This window comes from Engraulis encrasicolus, chromosome 19 (genome assembly GCF_034702125.1).
Source record: "Engraulis encrasicolus isolate BLACKSEA-1 chromosome 19, IST_EnEncr_1.0, whole genome shotgun sequence".
NCBI lineage: Eukaryota > Metazoa > Chordata > Actinopteri > Clupeiformes > Engraulidae > Engraulis > Engraulis encrasicolus.
In genome coordinates this window covers 17,722,725-17,741,344 of record NC_085875.1, presented here as the reverse complement: position 1 = coordinate 17,741,344, position 18,620 = coordinate 17,722,725, and the positions used below count along the sequence as shown (strand labels likewise).

The 18,620-nt window shown below is 42.9% G+C and overlaps 1 protein-coding gene across 1 annotated transcript in view; it reads left to right on the top strand.

Annotated features, from left to right (window-relative positions):
* Positions 1-429: 429 nt before the first annotated feature.
* The window catches only part of prkd1 (protein kinase D1), an 82,800-nt gene continuing 64,609 nt past the window's right edge, over positions 430-18,620 (top strand). Inside the window, exon 1 of the mRNA XM_063183731.1 lies at positions 430-594. Within this exon, the coding sequence (XP_063039801.1) occupies positions 430-594 (165 nt within the window). The remainder of the gene's footprint in view (positions 595-18,620) is intronic.

Here is an 18,620-nt window from a genome sequence, read left to right as displayed (position 1 = left end):
GCCGATACAAAACATGTTGGTTTAATAGAATACATGCATTTCCACTGCTTTAGGTGAAGCCTTTCGCTGTCTTTGAAAAAGTTTGTTCAACCTGTAGGTCAGCCAATTATATGACGAATCAGCCAGGATTACTAGAGCGCGCGCTCGCACATCATTCGCGTCTCCGTGGTAGAGGCAGTGGCCAAGAGGCGGTCTCTCAGATCTGAACATTAAACATATCTGACGTCTATGGCACCATCATCGCATTTCAGTGTTCAAATAACTATTTCGTTTTGCGCTGCAATTCAACGCAAACTCTTTTTCGCGCGTATTTTTCTTTCATGTTAACCGCTACGCATCTGTAGAGTAGAGGGAGCGCTTTGGAACAGTTAACTTTCGACTCCGCAATAGTGTCCCGTCACCCAGCGCTTTGACAATCGGGGATTTTTCATGAGTGTTCCTCCGGTGATTCGTCCGCCAAGTCCCCTCGCGGGATCGAATGGCATCTCTTTCCAAATTCAGATCGGCTTGAGCCGCGAGCCGGTTATGCTGGATTCCTGTGACTTGAGCCTCGCGCAAGTCCGGGAGATGGCATGCTCCATCGTTGACCAGAAGGTAACAACAGTTGTCATCCTCTGTTGCTTTGGGTAACTGAGTGTGTATGTGTGTGTGTGTGTGTGTCCGTGCGAGAGTCACAGGGGATCTAGACTACTATATCATCCAAACTTTCTCCCTAACTTGTGTGGAAAGTTAGAAACGTGTGTCGTGTCACTCGTTACTTTTTCCCTTATGTGTTGGCTATTAGATCGGATTAAAATAATATAGCCTATATGTCATTTGTTAATTCATGCATAAGTAACACCAATTAAAGTTCCCCTAGAATAGATAGATTTGAATGTCTGCACTGTGGACTTGACTGGGCCCTTATACATGATGTGTGACCACTTTGCATTAAAAGGTGATGGTCACTCTTAACACGTGATGTGGTACAGTATGTATGAGGTAGAATTCCGACTGTGGTGTGACGTGATGGAGCTGCCAGTCTGTTTGACGTGTTGACAGTTGCAATCGATGGCTGTACTGTACCCCCACCTCAGGCTCTAACCCCCCCTGTCCCCTCCAGAGGGTTCAATGATCCTGTCTCATTGTTCACTCGCTGCCAGCCTTTAGCAGCAATGGGGGATGGTGTGCACACTACAGTTATTAGTCCCTGGTGTGTTCCTATTAGTAATCAATTCCAGCTGGACCTGACAGGCTGCTGTCATACAGTATAGGCTGCTGTATTGCAGCCAACATGCCCACATACCATGTAAACAGAGTGGTGCAACTTCGGATGCATTTATCAAAACCATAGCTTTCTACCTTAGCTACTTTGTTAGTTTTAATGTAATCAATTTCCCATTGGAAAATACCCAAGTTGGTAACTGGCTAGGAACTAGGCTACACTTTCAAGAAACATAACCCAGGCGAAGTTTGTTGGCTAGAGGCTAGAGTTCGACCTAGAGATGGCTAGAGGAGAGGAGACACACCTGTGAACTTTCAAAAATTAAAAGTGTCCAAATATACAAATGTACAATCAGAGATGGTACATTTACTGTTACACATGTAATTACCTAGTCATTTGGTATTACTTGATTGCAACTATATCCTAGGGCCTACTACTAGTGTGGAAATTACACCCATAACAGTAGGCCTACTTCTAATTCTACCATTCTTAATGCACCTCTGTGTGCAATAATCTCTCCCTAATGTTAGACGCCAATCACATCCAAAAAACCTCCGAAACACAAGCAGCATGACTGGTTTATTGACATCATATGCTGCAGCTAACAGTTAGCTCTGTCAGAGAGGCAGTCTGCTTTCTAGACTTTGGGTTGGGTTTATTTGTTGTTTCTCTGGTGTTGTATTTTAAAATTAGGGATGTGAGTGTAGATTTAGTTTGTTGTGTGCTGTCACAATTCATATGTCAGCTATAGTGACGAACGATGACTTACCCCAAATACCCTGAGACACCCAACAGCAAGTGCAGTAGCCTAGTGACAGCGTGGCCTGCAGGCTAGCATGGCAGATGGCACCAAATGCAATTCCCTGTGATGTAACATGATGAAGTACAATGTCAAAAATGTTTCACTGGCTGACTCTCACCACATATTATGCACATAAATCCGCCCATTAATCCGCCGCTGTGTCCATTGTTTGTCCATAGAAAGTGGCATTAGAATAAAAAAAAGTCTACACTTTCATCCCAGGAAAGGATGCTATAGTTTACACATTCAGTGGTCAGACCCAAACCCCCTAGCCTTATCCAGCTAACTGTAATATCCAGTAGGTCAATTCTACAGTGTCTTCTACCAGATGTCTAGTGGTCATTTGTAGATTAACGGAAGCAGCACATTACCATGGAAACCAGAAACCTTAATATCCTGGCATTAGGATGTAAACATCCTGTCAGATATTTAATCCAACCTGCTTTTTTTCTAAGCCGACACTACTGCTGCCGACACAAATAATCAGAAGGATTAATTTGCAAATGCGTATGACTTGTCAGAATTTCACCTTGTGTTGAAATCGCATGCCTCCTAAAAAGTCACCTATATTGGAAATGTCTAGGGTTGGCAACTTTATTGGGACAAAAATAAGGGACACCTCATTCGTGTAAGGGGCCTGGGGGTCCTCCCTCAGGAAATGTTGTATTTCTAAGATGCAATTTCCTGCATTTTAACCAAATCGTAGCCTGAGCGAAAGCCGACTGTCAAACCGACTCCGTCAAACCGTCCGACGATAGCTAAGAGGAATCCGTCTCCGTGCAGGGTCTGATCTTACTCTGCCATTAAAGTTCCGAATTCAAATTAAAACCCATATTGTGCTTTATTAGCATGAATGTTACGATATAGCCTAGTGTTCCAAAAGCATACAAATAGTAAAACAAAAGTGTGAATACCAATCAGTAATGGACTTAGCGGGTGAGCTCTGCGTCACCACTGTCAACTGTCTGCTGATTGGCTAAACAGTGAGCGAATCAAGCTAGGAGGCTTTCGCCAGAGTCTTTGGGTGGATTTCATAGGATGGCATCGCCAGGCTAACCAAATTATGTCCTGTGTCAGCTCAATACGGAACCGTACTCTTGTTTCTACAGGACGATTCCATATTTGGGTTGGCAACCCTATGTCTGTCCCATTATGCACACCGTTCCACCAGTGGAACATTCTAATTGCCATTGAAAAGTTAACTACCATAGTACTACACTACTATGACATAAGGCAGGGCCTTTAGTGCTGCACTATGACTTGGTCATTGACATTTTGGTTACAGGAAATCAGAGGTGGGGAACCTATGTCTCGAGGGCCATTTGCGGCCCTTGAGGCCATTTTATCCGACCCTTGATATAATTTTAATTTTATGCAGCTTCACATGAAATATGACATATTTTGTAAAGGAATCTTAGAAAATGCTTTTGCAATACAATCACGTTATATTCAGGGAGCCTAGAGCAGGTGGTGTTTGTTTAAAAGGTGGCTGCCTCCAATATAGGCCTAAAGTGAAGGGGAAAATACTGGTTTGTGTTCATAGTACGGCCCCCAGAGGACTTATACGGCCCTCAGATGAATTTGAAGTAGCCCTTCGAATGAAAAAGGTTCCCCACCCCTGCAGTAAATGAATAATGCTGTGTTTTAACGTTCTATCTCAACAATATCTCCTGTGGTTTCTCACAATGTCCTAGAGACCAAGTGAACCTATCAGTTTGCTAAGACTAACTTTGCTGGCAAGCACACACAGCTTTAAAACAAAGTGTAGGGGCAACATGGTGTTGTGGAACTCCAAACAGCAAACAGAACAGCTTTCCAACAGGATGTTGTGGAGTAGAGTAGGCTATATTGAGGAAAAGTTGTGTAATTAAAAAAGCGAGGCAGTCGTAACCAACCAGCACTAACTCCTTCCAACACCTAGCAGACACGTTTCATGGCAGTGCAGTCCTCCAGAGGATTGCTTCTCAGAATACTTAACACTTTAAATAGAGCCATGTGAGATATTGAATATGTGTATGAGGAGTGTGCACTGTGATTGTGTGTGTGTGTGTGTGTGTGTGTGTGTGTGTGTGTGTGTGTGTGTGTGTGTGTGTGTGTGTGTGTGTGTGTGTGTGTGTGTGTGTGAGAGAGAGAGAGAGAGGAGAGGAGTGTTTATGTCAATTGTGTGTGTGTGTGCGTGTGAGTGCATGTGTGTGTGCGCGTGTGTGCGCATGCGCGTGTGTATCTCGGTGCCTTTGTGCATAGAGGTGTTTGAAGGCATGTGTCACATTCTTGTTTGCAGCTTTGTTCTGTGTTTGAGTGTGTGTGTGTGTGTGTGTGCGTGTGCGTGTGCGTGTGCGTGTGCGTGTGTGTGTGTGTGTGCAGGCGTGTGTTTGTGCGCGCGCCCATGTGTGTGTGTTTCAGTGACAGGGGACGACTGTTGTAGAGAACAGGCAAAGAGAGAGGGCCAGATGGAGAAAAATGGAGAAAGAAATGAAAAATGAAGGATAAACATTTGGGTTTTGAGCTGTCAGGTTTTGACATTGTCAGGCAGGCAGTGTATGGAGTGCTCCTGGAGGGGATGTGTGCAGGCCTGGGCCCCCGGTAATAATAACTGTATGTACTTATATGGAAATGACAGAAATGGCAACGTTGTGAGTGTGGCAGCAACTCCCTTAACCCTTGAAACATGACTCACGTTAAAAAAACACCATAACTGGAAGTCCGACCTGTGTTTTTTGAACACTAGACATCTCAACCATCATTTTGGTACCCTATATGTGTGGGTATCTGCTGTACAACTAACAGTGACATTGTTATAATTTAATGAACGAAAAGTACAATGATACTGCTATCTAAATATCTCTCATGGTGACCCCTACCCAATGGTTTGAAGAGAAGTGCGCACATGCATGCGTGTGTGTGTGTGTGTGTGTGTGTGTGTGTGTGTGTGTGTGTGTGTGTGTGTGTGTGTGTGTGTGTGTGTGTGTGTGTGTGTGTGTGTGTGTTTGTGTGTGTTTGTGTTTCTGTGTGTGTGACAGGTTGGCTTGGGGGTCCCTTTTTGCCCCGGATACTTTGACATGGGCCTGGACGTGTGAATGTGAGGAGCCAGGAGATGCCGGCTGCTCTTGCAAGGCACTCCACATACAATATGTGAAGCGAAAGATGTGTTTTCACTTACAACAGCAACAGCTGATCCAGCCTAGCAAGGGCCAGGAGACGCCGTATGCTCCTGAAAGGCGCTCCACTATACCCAATTGAACTTAGAGGACTCTCACGGCTATGCCTGTCTGCTTGAAGAGAATGTGGTACAATATGTGTAGGGAAAGTTCTGTTATTCAAAAGTCTAGGCAGGCATAACCAACAGCATCACTACTACTGTAACTCCTCTGAACAATGGCCAGGAGAGGCCGGATGCTCCTGGAAAGCACTTCACGGCACTCAGGTGAACTTAGAGGCATCTGGCTAGCATGGCAGATAGCACCAAATGCAATTCCCTGTGATGTAACATGACGAAGTACAATGTCAAAAATGTTTCACTGGCTCACTGTCACCACATACAGGTATTATGCACATAAACTAATCCCTCCTGCTCCTGCAAGGCACTTCGCGGCACTCAGGTGAACTTAAAGGTCTCCCACAGCTGTGTGCTGATGAGCCGCAAGTCCCAGGAGGCCTCAGCATGAGGCCAGGCCTCTTCCTTCCTCTCCTGTTCCTCGTCCTCCTCCCTCTTCCTCTCTCTTCTCCTCTTCCATCCGTTCCTGTTCTTATTTTCCTCCTCTTTTTCATCACCCTCTTCCTTCTCCTCAGTCCCCTCTTCCTCCTCCCTCTCTCCCTACTGCTCCTCCTCCTCTTCTTCTTCTTTCTTCTCCTCATCTTCCTCATTCTCCTCCTCCTTCTCTTCCTCCTCTTCCTCCTCCTCCTCCTCTTCATCTCCCCTTTCCTTCTCCTCAGCCCCTCTTGCTCCTTCTTCTGTTGGAGCTTCTATAGGCGGTAGGTAGGTAGTCTGATGCATTCGCTGATTTCACTATGCTTCATGGACTCTGTCTGACTCTGCAGCATTAGGATTTGGTCAATTAGCCCACGGGCCAGGTGAGATGTCGGTATCACTCAGAGGGGCAAAGGTTGCTTATATTTTTTGAAAAGATACATGTCTGAAGTTAACATTTTTGTATGATAACCCTTCTGGAAGTACAGCCAAGTTAGGGTTATCAGCCGTTAAAGTAACACCCCCCCATCAAAAATAAAGGTTTTTAAGATGGGTGCCTGTCTTTCTACTGGCCCTTGTTTAAGACATACAGGGATGGTTAATTTTGTTATGTGTGGTATCGTTGCGAAGGGGAGACTCTGAGCTTTCATCCGACACCTTTCGAGAACATTTTGGTTAAGTATAGCCCTCCCTGCAGCTCTTCAAACATTTACTCAGAGACATTTTTTCCATTTTCGCCAATATCATCTCTTGTCTTTTCATACTGTGGCATCAAGGAGCATCAGAGAGACCTATTTTAAACTCTAAAATACTGTCTTGAGTATCAGGAATCTGAAAATGTATCCTTTCACTATGTTATCCCATGTTTAGGGGGGATTTTCAGTCTTGTATCAGGCATGCCACTTTTTTGTCGCTGTTTTTTTGTGTGCTAATGTCTCGTATAGTCAGGAGGCAAGGCCTTTTTGAGACATTCTGCAGTTAGTTATCATAGGCTTGTTATAAATGATCAGGGAAGCCGACAGGGGGGGACAAAGGGATGTCTTGTCCCGGGCCCAGGGACAGAGGGGGCCCAGAATTGGATCCTCATTACATTGTATGTATTGAATTTGGGGCCCTTTCAGATGTCTTTGTCCCGGGCCCAGCCAAGGCTGTCAGCGGCCCTGTATATCATATGAAAGCTTGGATTGTATAGTGTACAGATATGACCATGTATTTGGTGTAGCCATTTGCATAGCAACCTATTTGCATAGCAACGGTTGCCAATTTGTTGTTATGACTGAAACTTAATTATATGTCCAAAATACCTCAAGACGTTTCAACCTTGAAGATGAATTTGAGTGGTAATCACAATATATCTGACTCCCACTCCACTTTTCTTTTTTACACCGCATTGTACATGACCCCACACTACTCTATCAGTTCCATGTAGTGGTAAACTGGCAACGCTTCTAGGGCCATTCTGCAATTGGTTATCATAGCTCATTATACACCATATTAAAGCTTGGCGTTTGCAGTATATGGGATATTATGATATATTTGCTGTACCTATTTGCCTAGCAACGCAGGTAAAGCATTTTCCTTACCAATCAGCATCAATGATACAGTTTCTCAGCGATTCCATTGTGTTATGATACGTGAATCCTGTCTACTTGTCCTACTATCAGTGTTGTGATGCAATACATCAAGAGGTTATATACAACATCTACATATGATAATGGCCCATTTGATGTTGGTCTTCCAACCGAAATCATAGCAAATGTGTGAGAAATACAATAGGCCTTTAAACATATCGTGTCAACTTTTATAGACATATTGTGTCATGTTAAATATGACTTAAAAATGTTCGGTTACTACATGTCAGACCTACATGTATCTTAATTTTACATCTGCTTAGCAGCAGAGATGGGAAAAGAGTTGAAGTTGTACTCAAGTGAGCGTAGGCCTATCTTTCTTAAATCTTATCGAGGGGTAAGTAAAAGTGATGTACTCATCCAAAATCTGCTCAAGTAAAGGTAAAGTAGTTCAAAAAAGTACTGAACTTAAAATGTAATTTGATGAAAAATAGTTCTTTGTTACTTTCAATTAGATGTCCTCTTAGATGTCCTCCTAGGCCTCTTTTTTGTCTTTTATGGCTCATTTTGTGACAGGAAAGGATTGACGAGAGAGAGAGGCGGCAGCCTGGTGCCCTATCTAGCAACGGTCCATGCCTATAGTCCTTTTGAGATGCTCTTCATTTAGTGGTTTTGCTTAGTCAATAATGACACATCTGGTGTTCCCAGACAGGCCCTCTTGCAGGAAACCAGCAGATCTATCATCTACAAACCTAAAGGCCAACTTGGGTCTTGGGTAGTGGTTTGAACAGGCATCTGGTATTGGAGACCTAGACTGTATCAGAGGTGTCATGATTTATAGCAAAATGTATACTGACCATTCAGAAGACAAAAATATAATTTCAGCAGGGGATGTTTTCTTGGCACACGTTGGGGCCCTTTGTACCAATCAAGCATTATTTCAATGCCCCAGTCTATTTGAGCATTGCAGGCAGTTAAATGGCTTCTTATGGCAAAAGGGGTAGGCTACAGCCCAGTACCCAGCCCAGTACCAGCCCAGCAAGGTGTACCTAAGTAGCAGGTAAGTGTACATCTTCTTTGTGTATGCATTTTTCTTTCTAAAGTGGTATGTAGTATAAAGTATACAGTATACAGTTTTATGCATAAGTCAGTATACAGGTGGGATTTCAACCTGCAACCCTCTGATCTGATGTCCATCTCCTGAACCACTACGCCACAACTGCCCCATGTGCTGTTGCAGTATGTGTAACATGGCTGTTGTGTAACTGTATGAATGCCACAGTTGGTCCTACTCTCTACATTTACAGTGCATGTGCAGGGAGTACTACTCAGTGTGATATGTGGTTCTGTGCTATTGTGACATTAGCACACATAGAGTAGCAGGGCAATAACAAATGCATTACATCTACTGTGACTACCAGGTTCATAGAGTTCAATGTACAGCATGGTCTCCTATTGTAATGCACTGTACTCTACTGAACTATACTCTACTGTACCATACAGTACTCTACTCTACTTCACTCTACTCCATTGATCATTACTGCTGCTTGGGTCTAGGGATGGGTCTCAGTGTATGCCTGGAAAGTGAGCTGCAGTTGCTCAGTTGGTACACCAACACATGTGAATGCAGTACATGTATGCATGTTGCTTCATCGGTGGCATGGTGTAGTAGTTGTTGCAGCAGTATGAAGTTCAGAACTCGTGCTATCTTTGCAAAGCTCTGATGACAATGTACCCCACTCTTCCTTTGCAAACCTCTTCATGATCTTCACCTCAAATCAAGTGTTCTTGCGGAGGGTTTTTAAATGTTGCTGTAAATCATGATACATGTGGTGCGACCAAGGCCTCTAGGAATGTGACCAAGTTGTCACATTAAAATCTTGTTTATTTAATTCGAGAGTGTGCAGCACTTCTCTCCTCCTGCAAGTGTGCAACTGCACTCAGGACCCGCCAGGTTAGTGGGGGGATTAATTAACCAGTGCTCTCCACCATCCTCTTCCATGACTGAGGCACCCCGATTATGGTACCGTCCCGCTGCACTGCTCCCTTTGGGGGCTGCCCCATTGCACGGGTGAGGCATAAATGCAATTTTGTTGTGTGTCATGTGCACAGTGTGTAGTGTGTTGTGGAGTGCTGTGTCACAATGTGAATGGGTGTAGGAGTTAACTAGTTGGGCTTTCACTTCACTTTCACATGACTACTAAAAAGGGACAAGTTAAGGGATGAGTTTATGTTGTGTTTTTCACAATTTTGCTATGATTTCAGTTGCAAGACTAATATCAAAGGGGACATTATCACATATATTTCTGGTATATAACCTCTGGGCGCATAACAACATTGATTTTAGGACAAGCAGGATTCAGACACCATATAACTCAATGGAATCACTGAGAAACTATATCATTGATACTGGTTATGGAAAATGATTTGCCTAGTTAACATTGCTCTGCAAACAGGTACACCAAATATATTATAATATCTGAATATACTACCCACTCCAAGCTTTCATATGGCATATAATAAGCTATGACAACCAACTGCAAAATGCACCTAGAGGTATTGCTTCCTGAACTTTATGAGAAAATGGCAAAACTGTGTTTTGAAAAAAAATACCATGCCTCATACAAGACTGAAAATCACCCCCTAAACATGGGATAACATAGTGAAAGGATACATTTTCAGATTCCTGATACTCAAGACAGTATTTTAGAGTTTAAAATAGGTCTTTCTGATGCTCCCTGATGCCACAGTATGAAAAGACAAGAGATGATATCTGCGAAAATGGAAAAAAATCTGTCTGAGTAAATGTTTGAAGAGCTGCAGGGAGGGCTACACTTAACCAAAATGTTCTCGAAAGGTGTCGGATGAAAGCTCAGAGTCTCCCCTTCGCAACGATACCACACATAACAAAATTAACCATCCCTATATGTCTTAAACAAGGGCCAGTAGAAAGACAGGCACCCATCTTAAAAACCTTTATTTTTGATGGGGGGGTGTTACTTTAACGGCTGATAACCCTAACTTGGCTGTACTTCCAGAAGGGTTATCATACAAAAATGTTAACTTCAGACATGAAAAATTATAAGCAACCTTTGCCCCTCTGAGTGGTACTGACATCTCACCTGGCCCGTGGACTACATGTCATGCTTGTACTCTGAACTTCCTTACTCTGTAAATCACCAACCACTCTTGCTTAAATAGTGCTGAACTGTCTGCGCCATGGCTTCAGCTCTGCTCACCGGCTTTCCCCTGCTGCCAACTTTTAGTTCTGTGAGTCTGCTACAGCTCCTCGTTGCTGGAGGGAAGTGAAATAGATACAGTGGAGGAGCTAGGTGTCGGTGGCATGGCCGGCTATGAGTTAGATCTTAATCTCAATTTCACGATTCACTATTTCATATCGTCATATCGCACCACCCTAACCTGAAGTGAGGTGTTTCACAGTTTTGAACACCAAGTGCAGAGAAGGTGCTGCAACTGACACCGATTGCTACAACTGTATGTTTCAGAAAGCAAATACAAAAAAATTGACTTCTAATTTACCATGAGCATTAAAGATATGAAGAGTTCAGATGCAAAACCCCCTAAGTGCCATTTCAGAAAATAATCTTAATTCATTTTTATTTAATACAAAGCTATCAAAATTGCATATTTTTACATTTTATTTATGTAATATAACTATTTATATGTATTATCAAGTACATGAATGTAAACCAAACCAACAACGGGGTTCTCTAAAAATATAGAAGTGCAGGACTTCAGAAATGGAGTTAGGGGTTTTTGCATCTGAACTCTTCATATAAGCACTATATTGAAGGGAAATGTGTGGGTTTGTGTCAGGTACTGTAGAAGTTCAAAATTAAACAAAATTCTACAAAATTCAAAGTTTAGTGTTCTCATTTTACTGTGGGGAACATATTATAGGAATATTCTATTTCACTTGACTATTCAAAATGATCTGTATTCTCATATGATATTCTCACTGATATTGCGCAAGTAAGAAATTGTGAACCTGTGTGTTCATTAAGTATCAGATATTTGTAAAGAGTTTTGAAAGCTGAATAATGACTGGAATTAGTGTAATGATTGTCATTATGAAACATGAATATGACTGCCATTACTTCAGTTGGAACATTGTTATCATGTAAGGAGGCTTTTATTTCATGCTGATAATGATAACATATTTTTATGTCATTTATTCACCAAATGGTGTAACTACAACAGTGTACTGTATGACCCCATACAACACTTCATAATGACTTAATAATCTATGGCTCGTGTTCCAACATCACAATTTTATATGATTGCACTATAGGTTGCATTATATACTTATTACATAACATTGTTTGTATCTTTTACTGTAGTGTCTGACACTATGATGTATTAGACGCTGTCTGTCCAGTTGTAAATACATTCTGTATTTCTCACAGATGCTGAGTTTATACTCATACAGTCTTATCGAGAATTTGTATCTTTATCATTCATTTAACAAGGTTATCTCTGGATTTAAGACAGGCACTGTGCACTGTCACTTTCCTGTTATGGCAATGCAGGTATTTTGAAACTATTTTGAAGTAGGACTAGTGAGTAAAGGCAAAGAAGGCCAAATGCAACTCGATATTGTTCGATGCGTCACAGCCCTCTACCGCTCTCTATTTGAAATGCTTCTATAATTGTACAGGGAGCAATGCAAGAAATCAAAGGCCTGTGTTATACGTCACAGGAAGAGCGATCTCGACATTTTTGGCATGCCGGATATTGAGCTTCCCACTGTCAGTGTCTTGGCTGGACGTAGATGTAGGCTGGGGAAGAAGAAGAGGAGGAAGTTGCCTTTGGTTGTGGAGCAACCAAGCAAAGACTAGGCCAGGAAAAGAACGAGGGTTTTTTTGCTATAAATAAAATAAGCCTATTGGGCTTATGACACATTTCCAATAAACATAGAAGCATCTATTTTTTGGGTACCATTGAGTGCCTGGGACCTGCTCTTTGTTTTATTATAGAACCATTGGAATCCCTGTCAAAACTCACAATGTGATACAGTACACCGAGGTGCTTGTGATTCAGTGAAACTGAGTTAAATAGAGAAGACAGGAATAAGAATAGAGCATAATGGCATAGCCATAGTGATATAGTGTAAACTACTCAACAGTTGTTAAGATACTAAGTCACTTAAATTTAATCACATCTAATACACTATTGGTCACATCATTTTGAGGTGTGCAGAGTCTTGCAGCATCACTAAGTTACACACGAAATGAACATGAAAAATGTAACATTTGTGAATGGGCAGCATGAATTCTGGAAATAAACTACAAAAAATATTACATGGTGCACCTTTAAGTCATATCTAAAACGTGGGCCAGTCTTCCTACAAACGTAGTTGACAGGGTTTGGAACATGTTGCATAATTTAACGGTTGAGCGACAAGAACAACATTAAATCCAGTCTCAGATAGACCACATATTATAGAGGACAGCCAGACACTTGGTTTTACTTTAACGAGGAAAGAGATAACGTAACATGGCAGAAGGGACCTGAATGAAGTCAACGAGGAAATATATTCCTCATATTCCTGCAATTAGTGGGAGATTCACAGTGACTACCTGCTGGCAACAGAGGCTCTGCATTAGGGCAAAGCTGTGAATTGATGAGAAGTGATAAGGCATGGTAAATGAAGACATCCCTTTCCGCCCCTCTCTCTATCACACACTCTCACTCTCCATTTATGCTCTTTTATCACTCTCTTCCCCCACCACTGTCTCCTCCTCCGTTCTCTCTCTCTCTCTCTCTCTCTCTCTCTCTCTCTCTCTCTCTCTCTCTCTCTCTCTCTCTCTCTCGCTCTCTCTCAAGGGCCCCATAACAGGCTGTGAACAGGCTTCATCAGCCCCATTAGGCCACTGCATTATCAGCCTTCATTAAAAGTGATGGTGCATGGAAGTTCTTACCACCTTTTCTTCCCCCTCCTCCTTTTGCAGTTCTTATTCTTCACGTTAACATTAGTAGTTCCTATTCTAGTAGTGTGAGCATGAGCTTAATCACCTGACACCAGCCTCATTGGGGTGCTAACTTCCTGGTCAGTGCGAGAGGCAGGTGTGGCTCTCACACTGTGGGTGTCTCTCTGGGTGTCCCGGGTTGCATGCACAATCAATGTATCCATCCCCCATTATGAGTGAGTGGGCTACGTAATAACAATGCATTGCATCAGTGCACCATTCTCTCTTGTCAGTGCCATTGTGTTCTCATTCAACACATGACTAAAGAGTGTATTTGGTTTTGGGTGTTGTGTTTACATGGGTTTTCTTTTTTGTTTTCCCCTGGCTGCGTGACCCTGGATTCGCACAACTCAACCTCTGATTTTTGGAAACCGCTGTCATTCAAAAAATTAGCTCACATGGTTGGCATGTACTGTATTGCCTTCAGGTTAAACTTTACTTTAATGACTATTTCAAAATACTTAGCATTTTCATAGACTTATTTGCTTTTATTGTGTTAGGCAGCTTGGAACCCATTGAAATACACAATGTAAACAGAGTGGTCCCTCTTTGATGGTAATTAATATGTTAACTCTATTAATAGAAACCCCAGTTCAGTATTATCAGTCATTCATTGGTCTTTGGCTGTTCAATGACTCCATAGTGCTTTGCTGGAGGTAGGCTTTCATGGGCGTTTTTATTTCAAAGGAGCTGACACAATAACAACAATATCACAGTTGGTTTATTCATTATAATCACGGTTATATTCAATTACACACAGTTTATATGCCCTTAATTGAAGCTGCAGAAAGGATAATGTCTAAAGACAATGTCTTTGTAATGAACAAAATCAACAAAAATCCAATCTCCATTCCCACCTACTTAGTATATCCATCAGCCCTGGAGGAACCACACCCAGATGAGTTGGGAATTGATGCACTTACTCAGGGAAGCCGACACGAGGGGACAAAGGGGTCACTTGTCCAGGCCCAGGGAGAGAGGGGTCCAGAATTGGGTCCCCCATTACATTATATATGGTCATCTCACCACCACCAGGATGCAGGAGGTGGAGAGAGAGACAGAGAGAGAGACAGAGAGAGAGAGAGAGAGAGAGAGAGAGAGAGAGAAAGAAAGAAAGGGCCCCGTTGTTGCTTGGCAACTGATTATGATTGCGTGGTGAAGTACCCATTTGAGTACCATTATCGGTAGGAAAGCCACGTGTGTGTGTGTGTGTGTGTGTGTGTGTGCGTGCGTGCGTGTGTGTGTGTGTGTGTGTGTGTGTGTGTGTGTGTGTGTGTGTGTGTGTGTGTGTGTGTGCGTGCGTGCGTGTGTTTTGTGTCAGAACACTATTGTGTTGGAGACCTGGATGAAGGTTGTTCTGAGTGCCTTGTGTTACAGATGTTTTTGGAGGAGACCCAGAAGGCAGCTGGGTCCTCAAGCAGATAGAATGAGAGAGAGAGAGAGAGAGAGAGAGAGAGAGAGAGAGAGAGAGAGAGAGAGAGAGAGAGAGAGAGAGAGAGAGAGAGAGAGAGAGAGAGAGAGAGAGAGCGATACAGAGATACAGAGATTTGGGGATTCAGGAAGATGTAGAGAGAGTTCAAGCTCCTTGAGCTCTGCACCCATCTGCATCGTTTTGTAACATCATCCTGTTTGTTTGGTGGGTGTGACTCGTATGTTCCTGAATGGTGCATTCTGGGAAACCACGTCCTCCTAATTCACAGAAACAAACAAACAAACAAACAGAAAACGAAACAGGATTTAGATTTTGCATCATGACTTCATCTGTGTTACGTAGGAGCCCTTGGACGTCTGTCCATTGGCTTTCCCTGGCTTGTACTGAGCGAAGCGAGGATGACATGTCCCTGTAATTGTAAATGACTAAAAATAAGCTCTGTTTCCGCTCAGAGTTAATGCAGTTTGCTGAAAGGTTAGTGCATCTTTCACTGCACTGGAAGACAGGGCCCTGGAAAACACAATTATCTCAGAGAGAGAGAGAGAGAGAGAGAGAGAGAGAGAGAGAGAGAGAGAGAGAGAGAGAGAGAGAGAGAGAGAGAGAGAGAGAGAGAGAGAGAGAGAGAGAGAGAGAGAGAGAGAGAGAGAGAGAGAGAGAGCTTGTTGCTGGTGTAAATGCTGACTGCTGCCCTGTGATGTTTCTTTTCTTCTCTTTATTGGATGGCTGTGTGCCTCATCTATCTATCTATCTATCTATCTATCTATCTATCTATCTATCTATCTATCTATCTATCTATCTATCTATCTATCTATCTATCTATCTATCTATCTATCTATCTATCTATCTATCTAAGCCTGAGAGACTAATTAATGATTAATGTATGTGACCCCTCACTGTGTAGACTTAATGATTTATACTGATCCATCTTTCTTGGCGAGGCAGGTTGGTAGGTGCAGATGTTGGCTTGCCACCTTTGTCTGACAAAAAAACAGGACATAATCCTTGTGATTGTAAGCAATGGCAAATTCACTCAGTGTCCAGGTAAACTGTGTTCTCCCAACACATGGACAGGACAGACCATGAACAACTGGGACAGTCAGGGAAAAGCAGGACAGGTGGCAACAGTATCCAGACGGCGTAAACAACCGTATTGATCGGGACAGAACCCGAGGGGCAGGAAGTGATTAGGTGGCAATTAAGCACCAAGCAGAGGCAGCATCTGACCACACAAGGAGCAACAATAATGCTGTGGTGCTCTGCTCTCAGCTGTGCGTGTGAACGTGTGTGTGTGTGTGTGTGTGTGTTGGCCGCCTGTGTGTGTCTGGCCCGTGCCCCCTTGAACATGATGAGCTGTGGTTAGTAATGGGGTTAGCACAGGCCCAAAGAGAAGCCAAGGAAGATCAAACAAGCTGATTGAAACAGGTAGACTAATGCGTTTTACCAAGATCTGAATAGCATAGAGGTTAGAAGCCAGGTTGTCGCATCCCTGGTATTACTCTTGTGGAAGGAAAGGTTTATGACACATACGGCAAGGGCAAGCAAAACAATATGAACGTGTTCCTCTTCATAGTGATTGCAACGCTACTGTGACTTTTCAGGTTCAAGTCAATTTAGCCAATTTTGAAAAATGTGGAACCATTAAAAGAAACACAGACATGCATACATGCATCATCAGAATCAGTGGTATGACGACAGCTTTTCAGCCCATCACAGAGAACTTCCTCTCAGTGGAAGGTTTGCTACACCAAGCTCGGTCTGTATCACAACATCACATCTAGGCTACATACATGACAAAATGTTTATTCTGGCAGTTTACTGTTTGAAATCCTAGTCTACAGAGTCTCTCATGACCTGCAGCAGAAATGCTTGGAATGTTTATGTGTCACATGCCGCCATCTCTTGTCACAGTTGTGATGTGCGTCTGTGTGATGTGTTGTTCATGCCTCACACATTCGTAGCCTCAGGTACCAGCTTGACATTCATGTCTAATTTAATTGTTCAGCTTGAGTTGCATTTGTTTTGTCTTCTGCAGTGACATGCGACATACACTGTGTGTACATATATTCAGTGGCAAAGGCTAGAGTCTAGTCTAGAGGGTTCCTTGAGGGGACTTGAAATTTTCACAAATGCTTGGGGCCCACCTCTGGTCCAATAAATGATACAACTCAAATGAAGAGTCAACAGCAACACAGCAAAAAATATTAGTTTGATTTTTAGAAGAGGATTTTAGGGCCATCCTGTAATGAACTGATCAGTGCTGTTCCGAAAGGTAAAGCAACAGGCTACACTGGTCATGTTTTTACTTTATGCTGCTACAACATGCAGTGGCTCATGCAGAACGCTGAGAGAATGCATGAAGAAACAGGTGTAGAGGCTTGTGCTTTGTGAGACCTTGAGAAAAGGGATATTTCTTCCACTGATTAAATCTCAGACTCAAAGTAGTAGTTTGAATGTATTTTCCTTTTTTGTGTGTATTTCAACAATATTTTGTTGAAATAAATGTGCTGTGGAAGAAAATGTTTTTTCCCTTTTGTTCCCATAGCCTATACTGAATTGTGACGCCAAAACCGAGGTGCGTATCAAACCGTGATATTTGTATACCATTAAATCCTCATGTGCACGACCTCGCGCCACGCAAAGGATTTTGAGCTTGCGAAGGGGGGCGTGCCGCCATTTTGGGTCACGTGACAACACACGCCATCGACGTGCATGAGGTATGGGTGAGGTAAAGCCTAGTAACGCCGACTAAGAATCCGCCTTAGATTAGATTGCCTTTATTGTCCCAGAGGGAAATTTGTTTTCACCACTGTCACCTTTACACCCCTACCTCGTACTAATCTCCTACAGAGGGTTTGCAGCTGTCAAACAGAGCACTGTTTTAATGTGAGAGATTTTACTTGATCACCAATACTTGGTCATGAAGTATGTACAGTAATAATTTGCTCATATGTAACCTAATACTGTATGTAATGCATCATCGACACCCCCTTTCAGCCTTCCCCCTTGTTTGTTGATTAGCTTGCTTGGCACTTGACAGATGTTGCCTCTCCTAGGTGTATAAATATTAGTTTTTTTCTCTCTTTTTAGCCTTGACAGTCGAGACAGTCGAAGATGGTGATTGGAAAATAGAAGGAGTGAGAGGTGGGGAAACAACGTTTGGTTGGCCGTAATCGAACCTGAGTCCCCGGCATAATGGAACGGTGCACTAGCCCAGTGTTTCTCAACAGGGGTGCCGGGGCACCCTGGGGTGCCGCGGGCCCCCTTCAGGGGTGCCACGGAAACGTGGTTGATAACTAAAATTATGTAATATAATGCATATTTGTCTAAACTGATAAGTTACGTAATGCTAGTCAGTGGAATCTTTCATCTGCCATTTACGCAAAATAAAGTTAATATAGGTCATTTCAGCTAGCTGTAACTTCGAACATAGGTCGTGTGACGTTTCCAAATGTGTTACTTTTCTAAGCTTGTGTGGTATTGGATGCGATGCCATGTTACGGCTTGTTGGTTTGGGGTGCCTTGAAATTTTTCATGAATTGAAAGGGTGCCTCGCCTAAAAAAAGGTTGAGAAATACTGCACTAGCCCACTGAGCCTTGTTCCCCCCTTCTCCCATGAGTATTGAACCCAGACGTGTAAAGAATTGATCTCTATGGCCAGCCTAACCAATTCATACAAACTGCATAACCGTTTTGATAACGACAGCCATGGAATTACGACTTCTTGCTTGAATGCCCCATGTAGTGTACATGGTCTGGGGACGTCGTGAAGCAAGGTGAACCTGTAAAACCTGTGATGGTGTTAATTCGCTTTAACGTGTCTGGTTTTAGAACGACTCGGGTTTTTTTTTCTTCTTCTCGAGTCTTTCTCTCCTTTCTCCTCCTCCTCCTCCTCCTCCTCCTCCTCCTCCTTCTCCTCCTCCTGCTGAGGTAGGC